The sequence below is a fragment of the Schistocerca gregaria genome, chromosome 2 (genome assembly GCF_023897955.1).
Source record: "Schistocerca gregaria isolate iqSchGreg1 chromosome 2, iqSchGreg1.2, whole genome shotgun sequence".
Classification (NCBI taxonomy): Eukaryota; Metazoa; Arthropoda; class Insecta; order Orthoptera; family Acrididae; genus Schistocerca; species Schistocerca gregaria.
The window spans coordinates 372,447,116-372,471,553 of NC_064921.1; the positions used below are offsets into that span (position 1 = coordinate 372,447,116).

Below are 24,438 nucleotides of genomic sequence, written 5' to 3' on the forward strand. Positions count from 1 at the left end.
GGGTAACCATTAGAACGCCCGCAGCGTTTAGAGCAGCGTTGTCGTGGACTAGGAGCATTTTCTAACGCGAGAGTCACAGTCCATATTCAGCCAGTATGTGTACCAAACGCTTCATCAGTGTAAACACAGTAGGATCAATGTGGCTCTGCCAGTGACCAATTTTATTACATCCAAAGAATCTCACCTTTACAAACTACAAAACCATGCTCGACTTCTTTGGTACACCCTCACGAGCATTTGAGCACTGTTTGGGTTGTTGCCTGGACCCAGGAATGTGATGATGGATTCAAGTTTGCTTAGTTGTCAACAATTTTAACAGAACAACCTGGGGATTACGTCTAAACATTGCCAGATTCCGCCTTGAACTGTTCTCCCATATTCGTTTTCAATAAGAAGTTAGTAACTGTGATAACTAGCGCGCACGGTTCTCATATCACTCGTCGTGAGATAACGTATTTTTTCATTTTAGATCTCGACAATATCAGCCATCTCGAGCACATTAATTACTTTCCTCATTGGTGAACACAGCTGCCCAGTCGGAGTTGGTTCATCGTTTTTGCTTTTTAGTTCACTTTTACATGTTTATACTCATTATTCCAAAAACAAATAGTGTTAAACACCGATCAACACTACTCAAGAATTTAATCTAGCTCGGTACTCTGCTGTTAAATCCGTTTTAGGGAACAGTTTGAAACTTGTGAGTGTAGGCTTCCCCAGCCGTTGCCATCTTCAACAAATTTCTTCTGGGTATGTGACCGCAAAATCACATTGGCGAGTTTATGAACATACTGATGTGGTATGTGACCCACAACAGTGTTATTAAGCACGAAGAAACTTTCTTTTCTTCATTTTATACATCATATGGCTCGCTAATTACCTCAGATCATTGCCAACCAGCAACTGCACGTCGTCGATATTTGAAAATTTGCTCAAATTCGTTACACTAATCATACCTAACAGCACTGGCTCGATGTAACAAAGTTTTCCACTGCTTGATATAAATTCGTCAGATTAATCAAAAGCCACGTGGAGTGACCGCGCGGTTAGAGGCGCCATGTCACGAATTCCGCGGCTTCTTCTGCCGGAGGTTTGAGTCCTTCCTCGGGCATGGGTGTGTGTGTTGTCCTTAGCGTAAGTTAAGTTAGTTTAAAGTAGTGTGAAAGTCTAGGGACCGATGAAATGGTTCAAATGGCTCTGGGCACTATGGGACTTAACTGCTGAGGTCATCAGTCCCCTAGAACTTAGAACTAACTAACCTGAGGACATCACACACATCCATGCCCGAGGCAGGATTCGAACCTGCGACCGTAGCGGTCGGGAGGTTCCAGACTGTAGCGCCTAGAACCGCTCGGTCACTCGGTCGTCAGGGACCGATTACCTCAGCAGTTTGTTCCCTTAGGAATTCACACACATTTGATTAATCAAAATAAAATGAGAGATAGCAATGTATCACGTTATTTGTATGAATTTTCCTTTACAAGGTAGGTCACCTGGACTGATGGTGACCTGTCCCAGCAATAAGGAACTATGCATATGAGCAAAGGACGGAAAATTTGAGTTCGTTGTGCAAAATATAAATTAATACCAGTAGGTACCGATACCTACTAGAATCTATTTAAATCTTTTAGAACAACCGCAATCAGGCAGTACTCAATCTGATAAAAAGAAATTTACGAACAAAAAAACTTCCAATCACGATGAAATATCGCGAGAAATTTATTGATCAATTTATTTTGTGTTAAAAAAGTCTTATATTGGTTTTTAGGAAGGTTAAGTGGGAAAAAAACCAGCAGTGAGGGTTTGCTACAAAAAACACTTTATTTGTTGGCGTGGTCTCTTTCCACAAAATTTTCTCTATTTTCTTCATCTCAAAAAGTTAAGTTCGTTATGCAAAGTATAAAATTAAAGACAGTAGCAACTGATATCTATGTGCAGCCTGTTTAATACTTAAAAACAACCATCGGGAGTACAAAAGTGCCGGCCGTAGTGGCCGTGTAGTTCTAGGCGCTACAGTCTGGAACCGCGAGACCGCTCCGGTCGCAGGTTCGAATCCTGCCTCGGGCATGGATGTGTATGATGTCCTTAGGTTAGTTAGGTTTAAGTAGCTCTAAGCTCTAGGGGACTGATGACCACAGAAGTTAAGTCCCATAGTGCTCAGAGCCATTTGAACCAGTTTTTTAGTACACAAGTGGACAGCAACTGTCTGTCAAAATCATATTATTTCCATGTCCGCAGCTCGTGGTCTTGCGGTAGCGTTCTTCCTTCCTGCGCACGGGGTCCCGATTTCGATTCCCGGCGGGGGTAGGGCTTTTCTCTACCTCGTGATGACTGGGTGTTCTGCGTTCATCATCACTGACTCGCAAGTCGCCAAAGTGGCGTCAACTACAAAGGACTTGCAATACGGCGGCCGAACTTCCCCGCATGAGGCCTCCCGGTCAACAATGCCATACGATCACATCATTTCCGTATGACGACTGTTTTTGTTGTTGTGGGCTTCAGTCCGAAGAGTATTCTGATGCAGTTCTCCAGAAAAGTTTATGCTTTGTAAATTGCTTCATCTATTCAGAGCTACTGCAGCCTATGTCCATCTGAGCCGGCGTGCTGTAGTCAAGCCTTGATCAATTTATTTATTTATTTATTTATTTATTTATTTTTTCTGCAGTTTTCCCCGTTTGCTCTCCTCCTCCTCCCCCTACATAAACACTTGCTTCGTTTATCAAATTGACTAGGATGTGTCTTTTCAACTGATCCTTTCTTTCAGTCAAGTTTTGCCTCATATTTACTTATTACCCAATTCGATTCGGTACCTCATGAGGAATATTGTCAGCAAAAATTCTAGTTTCTGACGGTCCTGTTATTGTAGTTTCAAAGCCTAGCCCTGTCGGGTGTAGAGGTCAGAGCCTTTGTGTTCTGGACCGCCTGCTGTATGTGTGGCATGGTTACATTCGGTCTCCAGACAGGTGGATAAGCAGAGCGGCTAGAATCTGAGACCGCGCGCATTGGGCGTCAGGAAGCGGGCCGGCACCATGTACTCCTGTAGCGGTGGTCGCGTGCCACGGCGGAGCCGCCCGACACGGGAAACCTCTCAGACCGCCAGCGCTAAGTCGCCAACCGTGTTTTATGCTAATCCCGACACACTCTTTACGTATCGCTACACTGCATTAGTGCAACGAGACTCACTTCGAAGAGAGTCTGAAGAAGCCGTTATCTGCCTATTCCATTCCTCAGAGAGAGAGAAAAGAGAGAGGGAGAGAGTAGAGAACACACTGTAAGTCACCAGTCTCGGCTAGTTTAGCTACTTGATTATGCTGTCGGCACTTCGTACGTTCCTTTGCAAAATAGGAGTGTCCGGTTGACATGGAGGTCATTCGTTAGAGATAGCGATGTCGGCCTGAGGGTTCTGCATCTGCATCTGCATCTACATCAATACTCCGCAATCCACTTTAAGATGTGTGCCGGATGGTATATGTGTACCACTGACACTTCCCCTGTTCCCTAATCCAGTTACGAATGGCGCGTGGGAAGGAGGACAGTTGCTAATCCTCTGTGACCTCGAATCTCTTTAAGTGTATCTTCGTGGTTCTTTTAGCGAGATGTTAATGGGAGGAAGTAATATGTTGGTTGTCTTTTCTAGAAACATGCTCTCTCGGGATTGTAACAGTGAACCACATCGTGATTCATAACGTCTCTCTTGCACTACCTGTCATGGGGCTGGACGAGCAAGTCCACGACATTTTCACGCTTATTCGTGACGAAACACGCTGATCTTCTTTAGAACTTCTGTATTTCCTTTGTCATTTGCATCGGGAAAAGTGCCCAGAAAGAAGGATTGGCAAACTACTTTCTTCGTGAGGACCATATTTCCTAAGGATCCTGATAGTAAATCAGGGTCTACAGTCTGCCTTTTCTATGATTAGTTTTAAATGGTCCTTCAACTTTACATCGCTCCGTACGCATACTGTCAAGTGTATTTAATGAATATGACTCTTTCCAGTGATTGTTCTGAAACGGCGTAATCAAACAATTACGGCTATTCCCACCAATTTATGCGCATACGCTACATTTGTTTATGTTCTACGTATACATAGGTACAGATCTCGCAAGTCATTGAACGATGCATAGCGGAGGGTACCTAAACCACTACTAGTGATTCCTGTTGTAGTCGCAAATGAAGAGAGAGAAAAATGAGTATCTATATTCATCCAAACGAGCCCTAATTTCTCTTATCTTGTATTCGCGGTCTTTACGCGATATGTACGTTGGCGCTAATAGAATCACGGTGCAGTCAACCGCAAATACCGATTCTCTAAATTTTGTCAATAGTGTTTCGCGAAAAGAACATCGTCTTCTCTCCAAGGATTCCCATCTGATTCACTAAGAATCTAAGCGCGGTCTTATTTATTAATTAGGTACGCTGTTCGAGAAATCTCTCAACAAACCAAAGTTGACCATTCACCTTCCCTACTAACGAAATTGCATACTCGTTCTACTTAATATCGGTTTGGAACGTTACGCCTAGATATCTAATCGACGCGACTGTGTCCAGCACCATAATGCGAGGGCTATCCACAAAGTACATTACGTTTTGTAATTAAAAATAAATAAAGTATTGGATTTTTTAAAATTATATACAGATGAAAGCCACACTTAAATACTACTTTTCTACATAATTGCCATTTAAATTAAGGGACTTATCGTAGCAATGGACGAGCTTGGAAATTCCTTCATCGTAAAATTCGGCAGCCTGTGCCTTCAACCACGTGGTTAATCAGTAACCCAGTAGAAATACGAATTTTGTGGATTTCCTGGAAAGAGGCATTACAATAAACTCTCAAAAGTATTGCCAAACTCTGCACAACCTCAGAAGAGCAATACAAAACAAGCGCAGGGGAAAGTTGGGCTCAAAGATCTTGCTGATTCACAACGCCCGGGCCCACACGGCAAATGCCACTCGTGAAGTTCTCGAATCTTTTAAGTGGGAGTTGTTTCCTCATCCGCTGTACAGTCCCGACCTGGCACCGAGAGACTTCCACTTATTCCCAGCAATGAAAAATTGGTTGGCTATGCAGCGTTTTGATGACGACGCACAGCTTCAAGAAGAGGTAACCACGTGGTTGAAGGCGCAGGCGGCCGAATTTTACGACGAAGGAATTTCCAAGCTCGTCTATCGCTACGATAAGTGCCTTAATTTAAATGGCAACTATGTAGAAAAGTAGTATTGAAGTGTGGCTTTCATCTGTATATAATAAAAAAATGTCCAATACTTTATTTATTTTTAATTCCAAAATGTAATGTACTTTGTGGATAGCCCTCGTACTAATGCTGTATGCCGATGACGGTATTTGAGAATGAAACCACTTATCGACTTCTAAAACACTTTATTTCAAATCTTTACGAAACTTTTTCTCGCTGACACCCTCCACAAAATGATGAACGGGGCATTTTCGCTGTTCATGCAGTACATTTTCAGCATCAGAAATTTATTACTTAATTACTGCCTACTCTACTTGCAACAAAGTTCTCAGATGATATCCACGTACTCCTCTAAATCTACCTGCAAAATTATATCATTTTATGACTTATAGTTCAGGAGATATGGCGTCATAGACATTGAGATGCGTGAAAAATTCGCTTTTGCTTAATATGGAGCGAAAATTACCCAGACCTATCAGTCGACTGTGTAATTGTATTGATGCGGCTAAGGTCAGAGGTCGTACTCGTTCCGAGCATAGAAAAATCCCTCTGCCCGTGTGCTTGAACAGTCGGCTCTGGGCCGTCAACGGGAGCGCCCTGTAAGGAGGTGTGACGGAATCATGTGCGGTGGACGCAGCCGTGCCTCGGCAGTGGTACACGGCAGTTGTTTTGATGTACTGGAGAGCGGCGAAAGCGGGCCAGTGAGGTGCCTTTGTTGGAGTGGACCAGGAGTGCTGAATTGTTACTGTGTTCTGCTTCGATCGACCACATTTATTGCATGTTGAATATTTTGTTTGCTCATGCTTTGAGAAGTGTGGCGGGTGCTGTCTTTCATGATCCAGTGTGATTAACATTTCTTTCTGTTATCTGCTGCAGAAGCAGGAAGGTTTATATGTAAGCAACGAAACGTACTGAGTGTGGTGCTCGTTTAAAGTTATCAGCTGATGGCTTGTGCTAACCGACAGCCGGTTTCTATGTTGACACGAAAACGCGCTGGTATTTCGTCGGCAACGGAGTGGGCGATAAATTTTGAAAAGGTGACTGTCCGCTCAAGGTACTGTAAGTGCTTATGTATCCTTGTTTCATCTTTTCCAAGAGCAAGATTGTGGGTTATTCTATTGGATGAACACGTAAAGCTCAAACTTAAGTGGCTCAATTTTAAAAGGACCAAACAGTTGTCGTGTTGCCTAATTGGGTTGTTAGGCTCAAACTCGAAGATCATTCTCTTTAATGACAAAAACTCAAAGCACAGATTTAAGAGCTAAATTTTAAGGACATTTGTCATGTTGCTCAATGTGGTTGTTGATTTGAAACTAAAATGGTCTTAACTCTTGTTACTTACGTAATTGCGCTTAAGGAAAATTGGCCTATTAACCTGTAGTTCAAACTGGCTGGTGCCGAAGTTTGAATAACCACACTGTGCTGTAGATTTGAGGTACTATGGGCAAAATTTCAAGGACTGATACTGCCCGAAGTTTAAATCATTTACAGTATTTATCTAAAAATGTGTGCTGTAATTTGTGTTGGTTCAGTATTGGTTATGTGTCATGTAATTTTAAACGGCGTTAGATCCCATGTCATTTTGGAAAACCTGCTATATTTGAGATTAAATTTTAGTTCAAGGACTAGTGTCTGTGTTCATGCAGTTTTGGTAAAAAAAATTTTATTTGTCGTAAGCAAACTTCCTAGGCTTTGCTGAAGGGCTAGTACCCATGTTTTATGGCCCACAAATTTTGCTCAGTTATGTAATAAATTTTAAAGGGACTGCTGTTTGGCGTTGTGCAACCATTGTAGTGCGTATTTATTATCTAGTCGGGGTACCAATGACTTTGGTTTTGTCTTAGGTTGAAGATAATACAGCAGGTGACCACTTCGCAAATCTGAACTTGTTAGGTTAAGTAGCCATTTTATATTGTTATTACATTTTTTAAAAATATGTATGGCTAGTGCCTCGACGTAATTAAATAAATCATGCTATTTTGTTAATAACTTTCTAAGTGGCTTAGTGCCGCCAATCAGTAATGTTAACTGTTTTTTTTATTTTAGTAAAACAAGTCATGATTTGGAATTACGATAAAGTAACCCTGTTGAAGTACCAACGTAATGCCGTTAACAACTGTTTTGTAAATCTGTCGTCCAGTGGCTTTCCACCGAAGGATCACTATATCAAAGCCAACAAACTCTTAAGGTTTCAAAAAGGTAATTCCGTCTACCTTCACCAATCCCAATCCCCCCTCCCCCTTTCCTATCATAGTGTTTTGTAATAAGAGACACTTCCGGCAAGCTTAATGCATTATTTCCAACATTTTCTAAATTTTTTCTCGCTCACGTGCTTAACGTCAAATATTTGACACATCAACTCGTTTGTAAAGTAAGCAGACGTAGAAAGCTCTTTTACACATGAGAGTTCGCTTCCTTAAAGAATCGGGACTTCGCTGGTCGGACGTTGCCAGCCATGACGCAGAGCCAGGTGCTCGCGCCGCGTAGCCGCTGGCGACGGCTGTGCGGCCCAGAGCGTGCGCAGCTGACCGCGTCTCCGCCACACGCTTGCCGCTCTGCGACCCGTACGCGAAGGGTAGGCCGCAGCTCGGACAAAGAACCGTGCCGACGCATCCACACCAGCATTCGCACAGCAGGCTTTCTCGAGCTGCACCTTTCCTAGTTTGCCACTATCTTCTGGAAATAGCCGCATTCAGATGTCATTTGACCTGTGGTATCAGTCACAAAGTTCCAGTACCTAGTTATGTCTGTCCGCGGCGATAAGGGAGGAAAGAGCACTTATATCCAGCTATGGGGGAGGTGCTAAAGTCATCTTCATTGGGAGAATTCTCAGGAACTTTCAGCACGCACCAAAGAGGTCGCTTACAAGAGCCATGTACCACCAAACATGAGTGATGTTCGTCAGTCTGCGACCATTACCGAGGTACATTATCGGTAGACATAGAAAACATTTGGACTAGGAAGGAAAATTTGGGTTTAAGAGACAGACGTCGACGAGGTCAATAGAGACGCCACACAAGGTCGGACTCGTTAAAGATGGGGAGGAACATCAATCTTTCAAAGAACCCCACAAGCATTCACCTTAAGCGACTTGGGAAAATCGTGAAAAACCTTAACCCTTTCACTACCATACGGACGTGTTTGTGTCTCATGATACGTTATCAGAGAACCAGTGGCAATTTGCTACATCTTATTGCTACGTATCAGTGCCTTACTGGAAAATGGAATTTCTTATACGTGGGCTATTTTTTTCCAAGATCGGATCGGTAGGAAAATGGGAACCGCAGCGAAAATCAGAATTGCTTTATTTGTAACATTCATCTGTACTTTCCTCTAATTCTCTATGTTCGTCTGCAGGTCGTTATCTGCACCCAAACGCTGTCCTCATAGCCAGCAGTTCAGGTGAATAGAAGAGATGAAAATCTCAAGGTGTCCAGTCCTGCTGTGTGGTGGATGATCGAACACTTCCCAAGAGCGTCTTTGTTGCAACTGCAGTTCGTTAGAACTGTCATGAAGAAAGATAATGCTCAGAGACAACATTCCTCTTCTCTTGTTACGAATTGCGCTTCGTAGACGACTTTCTTGAATCGCTTGATCCGCTGGCCAAACAAGATCATTGGTTCACATTCGCTTCCGTCTTTGACCGCCCGCATCATGAAAGTCTGTATGTCTTGCTTCAGAATTCCTGAGCCATTTCCGTACGTTGCTGTATGGAGTGGCAGTTACGTTGTATGGGCTCAGTGTGAAGAATTAGAATGACAGCGCACACTTCACACTTGACGGAAAACTCTACTGTTCTAGGCATCTTTGCGTCCTCACTGTCCGCCCTCAACGTAAAGATGCAACTCACTGTGGTTTTCATTTCACGACAGATCGGAACTGGAAAAAAATAGCTCTTGCAATTACAGACAGCACATGTGCTTTGTGCTCCATTCAAGCTTCATTCTTAACCTCTGGTCCGTATTGTCGCATCGAATTAGCTCTCGCCTGCAGATAGGCAACCCAATGAAAAGATTTGGAAAGCAGGCTGCTGTTGCGCTTTTCCGGACAATTCGTATCAATGGATTGCGCAGACGTATCGATGTTTGCCACGTCACTATCAGTATCCACACTGAGCACCTGTAATATGAGTTACGGCCTTGGAGAGACACTCTCTGTCCACTGATGCGTGTTTATTTTCTGTATGTCTTGTACGTTTTGCGCAATCGTCTTCTGAAACCCCGGTGGTACCTATGAATAAAACTGGATATCTATACTCCTCCCAGCGTTGGAGAAAAATACGGCGGAAACATTTTTTTTTTCATTCTATTACTTCCGATTAGACATTAAATAAAATGACCTTACATTAATGTCTTCCACTCCGAAAACATTGGTAGTGAAAGGGATAATGCGGAAAGTCGAATACGTGTCCAGATTGTGATCACCGCGGCATCTATATCGCTCGGTACTTTAAGAGAAATTTGCCCTCTTCGTCAAGAGTTTCTTCGGAGCAACAATTGTGGAAATGTTCAACAAACAGCATTGAGAGAATTATTCATTTGTGTGGTCACAGTGTCCGTAGTAGTTCTTCAATTATTTAATGTGTACCAACCCACCTTTGCAGTTGGTAAAAGGTGTTTATTTATTTTTTCGTAAGAGTTTCGTTTTATTCATGAGCGTTCTGGACATACACATATTTTCAATTTTGCTTTGCATCCAGATATAAGAGCAGTTTGTGTTTTAAGATTTTGATATGTCTTGGTGTACCTAGAAGCAAACTAAAACCGTAAGTATGTCTGATTCCAGATCACTATCGTTCTTGTATAAGGGGCAATTAAAAAGTTTCAGTCTGGGGGGGGGGGGGGGGGCATTGCTGCAGTGTATACACAACGTAATGCGACTCCGATTCGGGTATACAGGATGAACATTAATAAAAGCGACAAACTACAGTGACGGATTACTACCTCTAAATTGAGGAAAAAGAGTCCTACGAACATGTATCCGGAAACGCATCGTTGACATGATAGATGGCGCTGACGAATGACAGTTCCTCTGACCATGTGCCGTGTGTTCCTTGTGCACTGCAGGCTGTGAGATTGACGCAGTGTATTGTATACAGCAGAAGGGCTCGTTTCTCATGCCGGGAACAAGCCGAGATGGTATTTGTGTACAGCCAGGCAGAAGGAAACGGTCGAGGGGCAACACGACTATACCAAATCATGTACCCTCACAGATACGAACCACATCACAAAATTTCAAGCCCTTTTTGGGCGTTTGTCTTATCATGGGTCTTTTCAGACAGACGAACGTACAGGGAGTCCGTGGACTGTGGGTACACCAGATTTGGAGGACCGGGTTCTGCAGGATACTGAGATGAATCCAAGTACAAGCTCCAGGCAAGCGGCCCGCCAGCATGGCGTAAGCCAAAGTACGATTTTGTGCACCTTACATTACAGGTGTGCGTGAACGCGTTCATTGCCTCCCATGGACGCCACTTTGAACGTCTCCTGTGACGTAGATGCGATGCAGCTCTGTACTGTGTTCCGGGACGATTTGTTGTCGTTGCACGCGCACCGGCCATTTCCGGACACGTGTTCATAGGATCTTTTTTCCTCATTGCCTGCAGTTCGTCAGTTCGTCGGTTTTATTAATCTTCACCCTGTATAAGTTTCAATATGTTGGCAAGGGATCTGTGTATGATTCGCGTCTTTCCGTAGTAGGTATGGTAAATGCAGAAACGTAAAGTATGGCGATATTATTACCAAATGCAGCCAAACGGGACCGCCTTGCTGTTATTCGTTTCTTGGTTGCCGAAGAACAAACACCAGTAGAAGTCCGTCGGAGAATTAAGGATGTGTACTGTCAAAAGCAGTGCGCCAGGAGGTGCTACTGATTTATGACAACGCATGTCCTCATATCGCAAATGTTGTAACACAGGAGTTACGTCAAGTCACTTGCGAAACAACAGAGCACCCGTCCTATTGTCCTGATCTCTCCCCATGTGATTATCAAGTCTTCGGACCTTTCAGAAAGATGCTGAAGGGTCGACTGTTTCTGTCGGACGAAGATGTGCAGCAGTCAGTTCAAACTTCTTCACATAATAGACCATGGAGTTTCACCAAACAAGTATTTTCAACCTGGTGCGTCGGGAGGTGAATACCACATTGCTCAGGGCGATTTTACCTGATTGGCATACCGATTCCGGGCTGTATGGTCTTATAATGGAAAAATGTTGACCTCCCCTTACAAATGAAGAAGAACGAAACGCGTGTGCTAAAATAAATGCGCATGTTTAATAGACGTATTTGAAATACCTTACAGAACCGCAGTGGAAGACCTTACAAGGGACACGATTTGACACACGGGGCGCTTTACTGACAAGATTCCGGGTGTCCGCGTTCCACACTGAGTGAAGAAACACACAGATTCCTACAACAAACAGTTCGCGTGATGACCATGACGCTGAAACTAGAGAAACTCGGTGTCGTATGGCGGGCAACCGACAAATCGTTTGTGAACGTAATAGAAGAGAGGTCGACGAAACGGAGGGGCGGGGGTGTGGGTCGGGGAAATCACTCTGGCACGCTATTTCCCTGCGCCGCATACTGCAGTGTGGCCTGCGGAGTATAAAATATGTGTAGATCATGAAAAACAACACGCTAGCATTGGACAGGTGGAGACAGTTGTCTTGAATACTGTTAACACAGCAAGCCACTTTGCGCGTAATGGCTATTTCGACCAAAAAGGAAGAGAGGAGGAGATAGTTTCAATAGTGTGGGACGTAATAAACGGCAATCAGCGCTGCTTTACGAGATGCGATTCCACTGGCCATTCTAGTTGTGATGTTGTTTTTTGCACTCGCCTTGATGTTGGTAACTTACTTCCCTGGGGGTGAGTGGTGTTCGTGTCGACAGGGGATGCATCCGGCCACAGAATAAAAATAATCGCTAAATCGTGGGCGATTTCCCAACATTAACGATTACTGTCACAGACGGGACAAACACTGACCAGCGAAAGCGGTAAAAATAACAGTTCTGTTTGAAAAAGACGTATTTAAGAAGTTTTCCTACAGGAAACTGGACTGAACATAACGTGCATGCCGGATGAAGTACTTTCTGGCACATCATATTTTCTTTAATGCTGCTTTGCAAGTCGTGTCAGGGGAATGTCGGGCGGGCTGAATATATCCACAGTTCACAAGCTAAACGTGTTGGAGTCAAACAATCACTTCCCACGACTGATGCGAAACTGGAGATTGTTCTTCTTCAAGAAGAAAAAACTGAATCCTTGAGAAATTTATCAGTTCAAAATGGTTCAAATGGCTCTGAGCACTATGAGACTTAACATCTGTGGTCATCTGTCCCCTATAACTTAGAACTACTTAAACCTAACTAACCTAAGGACATCACACAGATCTATGCCCGAGGCAGGATTCGAACCGCGACCGTAGCTGTCGCGCGGCTCTGGACTGAGCGCCTAGAGCGGCGAGACCACCGCGGCCGGCAAATATATCAGTAACCAGATCCAAACTAGATCACATAAATGCGAAGCAGTGTTGATCGTGCACTGTGATGCAAACGTTTCATTATGGCAAAATAATTGTGACTTGGCATCTGCTTCCGAACTAGTCGACTGGAGCAAAAACAGTTCTTTCATGCCTTGGGTCACACAGATCAGAATTACAGAGCGTTTACATCAGTATATCGTTCTACATCTGACAACTTTCATGTGTGGAATCAGCACGAACTGAAAGCTGAACTTCATCCGTGAGAGTCCTTTGTTGCTTTGACCGGTCGACTAGCGACAGTGACCGTCTTGCGGCAACGTTATCTGCACCGCGGTGCGCGAAGCCGAGTTACCGTTGGCCACAAGGGACTGCACGCCTGCGGGTCGCGGAGCGACAAAGGCAAGTAGAGTACACGGTTCTCGCTTCAGGAATTGCTGGCGCGTGGCTAAAGCTCGCGGCAACGAGCTTTTGACGAGACACCTCCGCAGTTCCGGGATGCGGCGCGACGCACGGTGACACAGTTGGTATATGCTCCAGTGTATAACAGAGCCCTGCGCATTTGCGTTGGTACTTCAGAAAGTAAGTTACGCATCTCGTCCAACTCTATGATCATTGCTCAACAAAAGTGGAGCACTGTCGTAAGCGACTACATGTTCCGGGTCTCGTGCAGATACAGTTCTGTTGCCTTATACGTAACGGGCTCAAGACACGCAGTGGAAATGGTGATGCAGCTGGAAACATACTCCAAATCTGAAGCACGCGGCAAAGTACTATTCTCGTGGGCTAAACGTCTAAATTGCACAAAGATTCACTGTACAACTCTGGCGCTATGCAGATCAAATCCAATGCCACGTTCATCTATAGTGCAATGGTTTCAACAATTTAATCAAGTCTGCACAGACGTAAGTGGTGTTGATCGGAATGTCCAGATCTTGCACCATGCGACTTCCGTTCTTTCGGCAAGATGAAAGAACACCTGGATAGAAAGAGATTTTACTAAGACGAGGCCGTTCACACAGCGGATTTCGATTGGCTCCGTGACCAAAGAGCTTGTTTTTATCGTCGAGGAACTGAACGATTGATTTGTAGAATGGTCTGATCGTTGTTTGCAGAGACTTGGTGACTGTGTTGAAAAATAGCGTCAATATCAATGTCATTCTGACGTGTAGTGCAGCATTCAATAAAAGGCACTTACCTTGCCATAATAATGTGTAACACTTTTCGAACTTCCCTCGCACATGACCATGTGGAAGACCACTACAGTCTTTACGCAACATTTCCAAAAGGCGCTTTGGAGTAGTACGCATAATTGCAAGCCTATTTCACGGAAAGTCATTCTGCCGTAGAACTACAGAACGTTTTATGGTCGCGTATTCGGACGTCGAGGAAAAGGAGGCAACATAAAATCCACAGACAGCGATTTTGCGAAACTCGACCCGCTGTGTTTGAGTTTTGTGACTTGTATCAGGAATTCCTATCAGAACTTAACATCTTCAAGGGACGGAATAGATATAAAAGTAGCTTCGCGTGTACCCCAAGGACTATTAGAGGAGCGGCACTGTTCACGATGTATCTGTCAATGATCTAGTTGATAAGGTCGAAAGCTCTGTTATGCTGTTCAAAAATGGTGCTTTTGAATACAGGAAAACCACAACACTAGGAATTGTAACGAAATGCAGGAAGAACGGTAAAGGATCAGCAACTTATGCAAACACTGGATATTTTCCCTGAAACTAAAATAAATGTAACGTGCTGATAATACATAGACAGGGAGAACTGTTACTATTCTAAAGCATGATATTATTATTCGATTGCTTGATTGACAAGTAATAACTGGGAAAATAAACAACCACAAATACCCTGAAGAGCGGTCCAGAAAGATCAGAAGTCGAATGATCTTACAAAATTAGTTGCAAGAGAACTAAGCAAATTATACACACAGCTTGACAAAAAAGTGTAACGCTTAGGAGACATGGTCGTATATGAATGCCACTTCGTGCTCGTACACTCCGTCGGCGAATAAATAAAGAATTAGAGTTCTAATTCTCTGTGACAGGTAGGACAGCCAACAGAGTGCATTAGTGTATTTCGTGTTTAGTATTTAGTGTTATCAGGCATGGTACGGTACATAAGAGACGTGAACAACGTCATATGCTGCATGATCACAGTGAATGATGATGCCATGATACGGAATTATCAGCACCCGAGAAAGTTTGAAAGAGCCCGCAGTGTGTGTCTCCATTTGGTGGACTGGTCGAATCGTGCAATATCCAGATTCGTGAGGCATTCGGCTGTGACAGTTGCCTCACGTTGAACAGCATGGAACATCGGAGGATCGTGACCCCTCCACATCTGCACCTGCCACCCAGTAACAAGTAACTGAGTCCCTGCAACATTCTACGTCATTTCGCACCATTGTTCGGTGACTAGCAGCAGCCAGACTACGAAATTACTGTCCAGTGCATAGACTGCCGTTAAATTCGCAACACAAATGGCGACATTTGGAGTGGCGACGTACCCGTGAAGCATACACGGCTCATGAATACTTACACCATAGATATACTGATTCAGAACTTTCAAGTTTACGACACACACGACTTCTTAAAACTAGTGGCTCATCACTAGACAGATAACTTCCTCCATATGCTTTATTAGACTGATGTATAATATTAAAAGTCTTCCAAGCAATTACATCACGAGTTGGAAAGGAATCCAAAGAACTCTTCTTAGCATCACTAGACGAAAAAAGGCAATAGTAATCCAACCATTACCCGTTCCTTGCACTGACATAGCCAAACTAAATCTTGCAACAAAACCCATCCACCTGTGGGCACCAGAAAGTATAGAAGCCTCGTCGGTAGCTTTTGGAGAAAGATTGACACTCTTACAAGCTTTAAAAACAGAGGGCCTAAAGCGCCTTCTAACATAACGACGACGAGGCATCGTGCGGGTGCTCGTGCGGCTGCAGGCTGACTGACGTCATCTTCCAGAATCACGCTATTTATAGCCCGGCGAATCACGGTTCTGCATGCTCCGGGTGACCATCGTCGAGGAATATATAGACGACCTGGCGAGAGGTCCCACTCTTCCAGTATTTTGGAGAGGTAAAGCGCTATCACTCCAAGAGTAGTGGTGTGAAGAGCCATCGGGTATGGCTTTAGGTCGTGTCTGGCAGTGACTGAGTGAACACTGACGGCACAACGGTACGTCACGGACATAGTGCGTCCTCGTCTGTCGCCTCTCATTCGAAATATCATGGTGCCATCTTTCAACAGGACAATGCTCGTCCACACAGCATGTGTGTCTGTGACTACCAGAGTGATACTGAGCTACTCCCGTGGCCAGCGAGAGCCCCAGATCTGTCCCTGATAGAAGATACGTGCTCGAATCTCACCACTGTACCAATATCAAGAGCCAGTTATAATATTTGTGGGCCAGTTTGCCTTAGGAGAAGAAGCAACAGATTTATGATACCATTCCTAACCGAGGTCACATAACTCAAATAATATAACCAGTGACGGAAAATAATATAGATTACAAGTTAGGTCCGAGCGGGAATCGAATCGTCACCACATAACCGTTTGGCTAGCGTCACTTGAACGCTATCCACTTGACCGCCATGAGCTCTAACATCCAGCACCTAGGCACAGATACGTCCGTTACGTAATAGACGCGTAGCACTTCTCTTGCGATTTTCCTGTGTGTAAGCCTAAGGACCGATAACCTCAGCATTTTGGTCCCATAGAAACTTACCAAAAATTTCCAAATTTTCTTGCGATTTTCTCAAAATTGCTAAAGTAGTGCATCTTACTTATTGCACGTTATGTTGTTTTAACGGTCTACTAAAGGCTGAAGTAAATCTGTGAAGTTTGAAGTGAATCTGTGATACAGACGTTGTAGCATTCAGTTGTTAATATCAGAACGACAGGTGGGGAACGTCTCTCGAAAACACTCCAGACAAACGTAAGAAATACGAGGGGCGTTCAGAAAGTAATGCACCACCTTTTTCGGCCAATTTCGGTTGAAAAAATGCGAAATTTCTTGTGGAAACCGTGGAATATTCCAGCTTCAGTCGTTATAATTTCGTGGAATTTCGATACGTGGCGACGCTATACGTACCCCTCAAACCGGCGTCTGTAACGAAGGTGCGTTCCAAGCATAAGGCTGTCACTGAGTTTCTTTTGGCAGAAAAATCAGAGCATCGTATATATTCATAGACGCTTGCAGAATGTCTACGGAGACATGGCAGTGAAAAAAACCACGGTGAGTCTGGGCGAGGCGTCTAGCACCATCGCAGCAGGGTCGCGCAAACCTCTCCTATCTTCCGCGTGCCGGCCGGACACACACAGTTGTGAGTCCAGCAGTGTGTTCGTCGCCACAAAAATGCAAACTACGAGTAAATTCTCGTTCTCCATGACAACGAAAAGCCCCACACAAGTCTGCGCACCCAGGGGCAGCTCACAAAACTTCACTGGTCTGTTCTTCCTGATCCATCTTACAGCATGTGTATCGCACCTTCCGACTTTCATCTGTTTGGCCCAACAAAGGACGCAATCCGCGGGAAGCAGTACGTGGATGATGGGGAGGTTATTCGTGCAGCAAGACGTTGGCTCCGTTGGCCACCAGTAGAGTGGTACCATGCGCGTTAAAGGCCCTCCCAGTAAGGTGGCGTAAGCCCGTGGCATTGAGCGGAGATTTTGTTGAAAACAGAGTACTGTAGCCAAAAGAGTGGGGAATAATGAGGTGTATTGAAATCCTGGTCAAAACAAACCTGCTTTTAGGAAAAAAATGTTGCATTACTTTTTGGACGCCTCTCGTAAATCGAAAACGTTTATGAAGCGACATATCAGAAGAAAACAGTTCAGTACACTGACAGAAAATGAGAAAGGGCGTACCGCCGAGACAACATTTATCACGATGTACGATTTGTTACTTTCGCAGAATGGACAGATCAAACATGGTAGAGATGAAGGAAAAACATGGGGAAAGGGTGACACAATCCGAAATTGCCAATGCCAGTAGCAGTCATGGTCTGTTATAGCAGCATCAAAACGTGCTGAGTTGAAAACTTACGGAGTAGAGGACTGTTTTATTTTCAATACCAAAATACTTCCATTGTGAGTGCAAAGACTCGACAGTCGATTAAAGGAGGTGTCGAACCTCTCAGCAAACATCCACAAAAAAACTGTGACGGTTGTGGATAGACTTTATATGCACTTCATACGCTCGTGGAAATGGATAATATTACACGAACGTTAGGAAACTGATTATAATTTCATCCTCAAGGAAGCCCATTACAGCCAGCCGGTGTGGCGCTTCAGTCTGGAACCGCGCGACCGCTACGGTCACAGATTCTAACCCTGCCTCGGGCATGGATGTGTGTGATGTCCTCAGGTTAGTTAGGTTTCAGTAGTTCTAAGTTCTAGAGGACTGATGAGCTAAGATGTTAAGTCCCATAGTGCTCACAGCCATTTGAACCATTTTGAAGCCCATTACAGGAAAAAGACGTATTCCCGCAGATGGAGTTTGGTGAGAGTACAGGATGGCTACTGGAACTTTTAAGATGGACATCGCAAAACAGCGTGACCAGAGGATGTACATGAGCCACTTACTGCCGTGTTTCGGATTCGAGGAAAGTCCAATCACTGGCTTGAGGCACATGGAAACACCATGATGACATTTCGGACAGGCAGCTGGGTGTAATACAATGATTGCAGAGCGAGTGCTGACCAGACGAACTCATGACAACGGTATGACAACGCGAGTGAGCTGGGTCTTTCCAGAAAATTATAATACGAGAAGACCGTAGGACTGTTGGACCAGATCTTACCAATGCGCAAATGACAACACCGGAAATCCGGGTATATATTACAGGCAGAGTGTCACCACGAGCTGTCGGGAAGATATTATTGGAAGCTCGGTTGAATTCTCGAGTTTCCATGCGTTGTTGCTACTGACACGACAACAGAGAATTGAATGGTGTGGAGACAAAGTCAAGTGGGGCTTGTGTGTGCGATGAGAGTAAAGATGCTCAGAGATCTTCACAAGTTGCGTGGATGTACAGGACGGAACTAATCCACTCAAGAGACTAAGGGTTCGCCTACAGTGATAAACCAGATACATTCGTACAGTTTCTGCTTGTTCAGCTATGCACAGGGGGCGCAGGTGTGTGGCTTTGCTGCTGGACAAGTCGTGGTGGTGTGAGTCAGCAGGGCCGATGCGTCACCGGGACGCGCTGCACAGAGCGGGCCGTCACGGCTGGACGCCTGGTCTCATGCCCTACCCCCTCTCCTGCTGTCCACCAGGCCTCGACATCCGGCCTCCGTTCCTGGTACCGACGTGCGTCGCAGTCCGCTGGTACGAAATGCTCACTACTTGAAGTGCCAGTGCGACTGTTACTTCATGCTATAGCAATAGCAAACCAACCAGAATCGCCAGCGATGGCGGTGACGGCCGTCCAACGTACATGAATGATATCAGTCCAGTTAAGAACCTAGCCAACTCCCAACTGACGCCATAGGGCTGCATGCCTTCAACGTGGATTAGTACCTGGCCGTTTGTATGATCTTCTACGAGGATCATCAGGAGTCAGACTAAGCTATTAAGAGCGTCCTACAACACTGATGCCGGTTCCATTCCATGTGTTACTTTGTCCACCTTGTTGTGCACACCTGTGCTGATGGTTTGTAACGTTCCCTATGGACACCTAGAGCTCAAAGTCAACGTATACTGTCTGCTACCTACAAGCCACAGTTCGTAGGAAATGATTATCTCGTGCTGTAGTTTACATCTATATATCACGACGAGCCAGATACTCAATGTTTTGTGTCTCACGCTAGTGGCTACATATTCAAATGACATCGCTGTGGTGTGCATCATTGCGGTGCACAGCTTCCCTTTCTGACAGTTATGTCGTAAAGTGACAAGGCGCGAACGGTTTAGACTCTTAATTACTATTCGAGGCATCTAGAAAGACTGAATAATGTGTCCGCACTGTCCTGTTAACGATTGGAGACAACAACTGCTGAAGTTTACTTTTATCTCTATTACACGTGTGACTGTACGTAGCGATTTGAGAAAGAAGTTTCAAAAACAGTGGAAAACTATTAAACTAATGAGAGTGGTGTGAAAAACGTTTTTTTTAAGTGTCCTGTTTGAGTATCTATTTATGGTCATAGTCGGTATAGAACGATTAATCGAAATACGCCGCTTATCTCCATAGTGACTTCTTCAGGTGCAGTTGTAGCAAGAAGTATTCATCAATGGGACTTTTGGGGTAAGGGAACCAGAATAAATGTCTAAAGGTTACTAATCACTAGACTAAGCACCAATGCCACCGTTGAAATTAAAAAAACAGTCTTCTCCAATAAGTGGTCTGGAGCGAGAACAGTTAGACTTTACTCAGGATAATCTGCCCATCAATGTTCCTACTGATGCTGTTCGACAGGAGTAGACAATGTTCTGGCACCAAAATACTAACAATTTACACGCACTCATCGTACTTCAAACGGTCTCATTTCAGGATTGACATTCACGCATCGTAAAGCAAAGGTACCAGTCGCGAACGGATGAAAGACCTTTAGCAATCATGGTCTTGAACAGCTCTCCGATGTGACTTAGTTATATCATAAGACATTTCCCCTCATTTGACAGGCGGAGTCTTACCAAAAGTGATAGCATTTAGAGGACGCGAAAAAGTACAAGCCAAAATAATCACTAATAATGGAACAATTTAAGGGAACCAGAATAAATGTCTCAAGGTTCCTAATCACTAGACTAAGCACCAATGCCACCTTTGAAATTAAAAAAACACTCTTCTCCAATAAGTGGTCTGGAGCGAGAACAGTTAAACTTTACTCAGGATAATCTGCCCATCAATGTCCCTACTGATGCTGTTCGACAGGCGTAGACAATGTTCTGGCACCAAAATACTAACAATTTACATGCACTCATCGTACTTCAAACGGTCTCATTTCAGGTTTGACATTCACGCATCGTAAAGCAAAGGTACCAGTCGCGAACGGATGAAAGAGCTTTAGCAATCATGGTCTTGAACAGCTCTCCGATGTGACTTAGTTGTATCATAAGACATTTCCCCTCATTTGACAGGCGGAGTCTTACCAAAAGTGATAGCATTTGGAGGACGCGAAAAAGTACGAGCCAAAATAATCACTAATAATGGAACAATAAAACAACTTAATTAGTGACACAAAAATTAGTTGCCAAACATTCAATGATGACAAGGAGTGTGATAGGTTCAATAACACAGTTAAACCAGAAATACTCGATTCTGCATTGGGATATTTCACCACAATGACAAATCAAGGATAGATGCCGATTTCGTGTATGATTTTTAGTACACTGAGATTATAGTTCTATGGTACAGAAATGCTCATGAGGAAGCACCTATAAGTTGCGAAACCAGTTGTGGGTCTTCGAATGGCCAACAATAAAACGCTGTTGTTGTCGTATAGACTTTCATTCATTTTAATTCAAATTTAATAATAACACCTTGTCTAATACTATAGCATGAAATTCCCAATTCCATTAATCATAAATATCTAGTGATTACAAGTACGAACAACTTAAATTGAAACAATCAGATAGAAAATATAGTGGGAAAGGCGAATGATATCTCTTATGATTGGCAGAACACTTAGAGGATACTATAAATTTACTAACCATACCGGCTAAACAACGCTTGCCTGTTCTCTGCTAGAGTGTGCTGCGCTGAATAGGATCTTTATCAGAAAGGACTAACAGAGGACATTGACAAAGTTAAGGAAGGGCAGCTCGTTTTGTATTATCACAAAATAGGGGAGAGAGTGTAAAGGATGTAATACGCGACTTGGCGTGGCAATCATTAAAACAAAGGCGATTTTCGTTGCAGCTAGAACTTTTCGCAAAATATCGATTATCATCGTTCTTCTCCAAATGCGCGGATATTTGGTTCACTCCCACCTACTCAGGGAGAAACGAAGATCTTAATCCATCGAGAACAGCGGGTCGCAGCCGTACATAAACTACTTGAATATCTACCATATATCTATATGGATACTCTGTAAATCACATTTAACGGCCTGGCAGAGGGTTCATCGAATGATCTTCACAATAATTCGCTATTATTCCAATTTTGGACAGAGCAGGGAAAAAAACGAACACCTATATCTTTCGGTGTGAGCTCTGACTTCCCTTATTTCATTATGATGACCGTTTCTCCGTATGTAGGCAGCACCAACAATATATTATGGGCTAAGCTGGTGATTGAAATTTCGAGAGAAGATGACGCCGCAACGAAAAACGCCTTTGTTTTTAATGTGTCCATCCCGAATCGTGTATCGTGACACTCCCTCCCCGATTTCGAGATAATAGAGAACGTCCTGCTCTCGTTTGAACTTTCTCTATGTAGTCCGTTAATCCAATCTGGTAAGGATTCCAGATGGCGCAGAAGTATTCCAAAAGAGGCCCTTTTTGTGTTTCCCCGAGACCAGACAACTGTATTGTAATCCAACGTCGTTTATTCAAAACACGCTACCAGTTTCCACAACGAAAAGCGTCATCTTCAGATCCCAAGCACATCTGTCATAAACATACAAACGACAACTACAAAGTCCATGTAGTGTTGGCTGAAGAGCTAACACCGTGTTACGAAGGGAGGCCGAAATGCACGCGTTTTAGTTCACGCAGGCTGGCGTGGGGAGGGAAGGACTATACTCACGTGAGGTCTGGAACCTGACAAGGAATTAGAATTCAGAAAGCGGACGTGTTTAGTTGGATACTTAAGTTTAATCCATTAATGATGAACGTCGCTCTTGAAGGTACATGATTCACAATATCAATATCAATAGTAACTGAATATGGCGCCTTGCTAGGTCGTAGCAAATGACGTAGCTGAAGGCTATGCTAAACGGTCGTCTCTGCAAACGAGAGCGTCTGCAGTCAGTGAACCATCGCTAGCAAAGTCGGCTGTACAACTGGGGCGAGTGCTAGGGAGTCTCTCTAGACTAGACCTGCCGTGTGGCGGCGCTCGGTCGGCAACCACTGATAGTGGCGACACGCGGGTGCGACGTATACTAACGGACCGCGGCCGATTTAAAGGCTACCACCTAGCAAGTGTGGTGTCTGGCGGTGACACCACAGTCCAAAGGAGTCTTCAACTGGAAACAGTACAACTTATTAAGCATGTTACGCCAGCATGTGCAACAAAGTCGAGAGCAGTGGGGCCACCATCAACGGATTCCGTAATAGTAACAAGCCCAAGCCCACCAGTGGTCAGACGGTAGCGCTTCACTTGGATGCGAACTGCAGACTAGTAATGTAGAGATGTGGAATGTAGCGCCTAGCGCAGAGTACTCACGCGAGAGGATGTTGTTCTTGGCCGGGGGCGCCGACATGGTCTTAGTGGCGGGCTGTTTCTCTGTGCGTCGCAGCTGCACGCTGTTGAGCTCCTGTATGCTGATGGCGCCCAGTGGCTGCGGCGGCAGCGTCTTGCGGCTCTGGGTCCCGTTGCCCCCTTCCTCGCCGCCGGTGGGGGTCGTCGGCTCGTCGTCGGCGCTGCCGTTGGTGGTGGGCGCGCAGAGAGCGGGTGGGGGCGGCGGGGGTGGCGCCGGCGCCTCTGCGGGCGCCGCCGGGGATTCTGGCGCTGCGGCGGCGGGGGAGGGGGCGGTCGCAGCCGCTGGCGGTGGCGATGTTTCGCGCTCGGCCGGCGCCGCCACCGTCGACTGCTGCGCGGAGGACTCCGTCTTGACGCCTATGCCCGCCACCGGGGTCGGCTTGCCGCCTAGGCTGCGCAGGTACTCCGAAGGCTTGATGAGCGCGTCCGAGTCTCCGGCCCCGCTGGGAAACCTGGGCGGGATGAAGGGCAGGACCATCTGCTTGTTGACCAGGTTGGGTCCCGAGCGGCCTTCGGGCTCGGGCTGCGGATCCGGAGTGACGGCGGCTGCCGGAGCGGGCGTCGTCGAGGCCGGAGGGGTGGCGCCCCCTCCACTGGCGCTGCTGGCCGCTGCGGGCAGAGGGGGGGAGGGAGGTGTCAGCAGCCGTGACGGCAGCAAGTAGCGCGCCGCCAGTGAAATCGCAACCCCTAATTAGCGGCACCAAGGCCGCGAAAACACCGGCCGGACAGCACGCATCTGGCCGGCCCGGAAAGTGGATCGCAGGAAACAGTGCGTCTCTGCCTTTCACACCACACTCCGGGACTCCACTTAATGGAACGAGCCGCGTGCAGATTGGATTCGGACAAACCGAGTATCATCCTTGTTAATGTAACGAGCAGTTCCGAGCGGTAGGGTGCTGGACCCGTTGTTCGTTAGCAAATGCCATTTCTATCGGCACAGATCTAAACGGTAATTCATTTTATAGCGCGCTGCATGCTGGATGAAAATACTAGGACGAGTGTTACTGTTAAACACGCTCAGGCTCGGGAAGCTGAGCTGAAGTACATACTGGAGCACCATTCTGTAAAGCAGATGTGGCTAACGCAAGCCGGATTAAACCTAATCGATTCTAGTGGTTGTACGGAATTTTCATCGGAAGTATTTTGGCAGCATAGGAAGGAGGCTCTCTAATGAAGTGATTTACTGATATCAGTTTTCGCAGGATTAAATACCCTTCTTTTGTATGTTGCAACTTCAGTATATACTCGTAGATTAACCCTTAACTGCCCTAGTGGGGTCCTGGAGAACCCCGTGCGATATTAATACAACACACAGTATGTTAACGGAAAAACAGATGGCACTTGTGTTCCTGGTAGTCCCCAGTGA

At 45.1% G+C, this 24,438-nt stretch overlaps 1 protein-coding gene across 6 annotated transcripts in view; it reads right to left on the minus strand.

The window, feature by feature from the left end:
* LOC126319852 (espin) overlaps positions 1 to 24,438 on the minus strand; it is a 569,186-nt gene that overhangs the window by 38,808 nt on the left and 505,940 nt on the right. For all 6 annotated transcript variants that reach the window (XM_049993564.1, XM_049993548.1, XM_049993541.1 and 3 more), the window contains one exon: positions 23,037 to 23,681. In XM_049993564.1, coding sequence (XP_049849521.1) covers positions 23,037 to 23,681 — 645 coding nt within the window. The remainder of the gene's footprint in view (positions 1 to 23,036; positions 23,682 to 24,438) is intronic.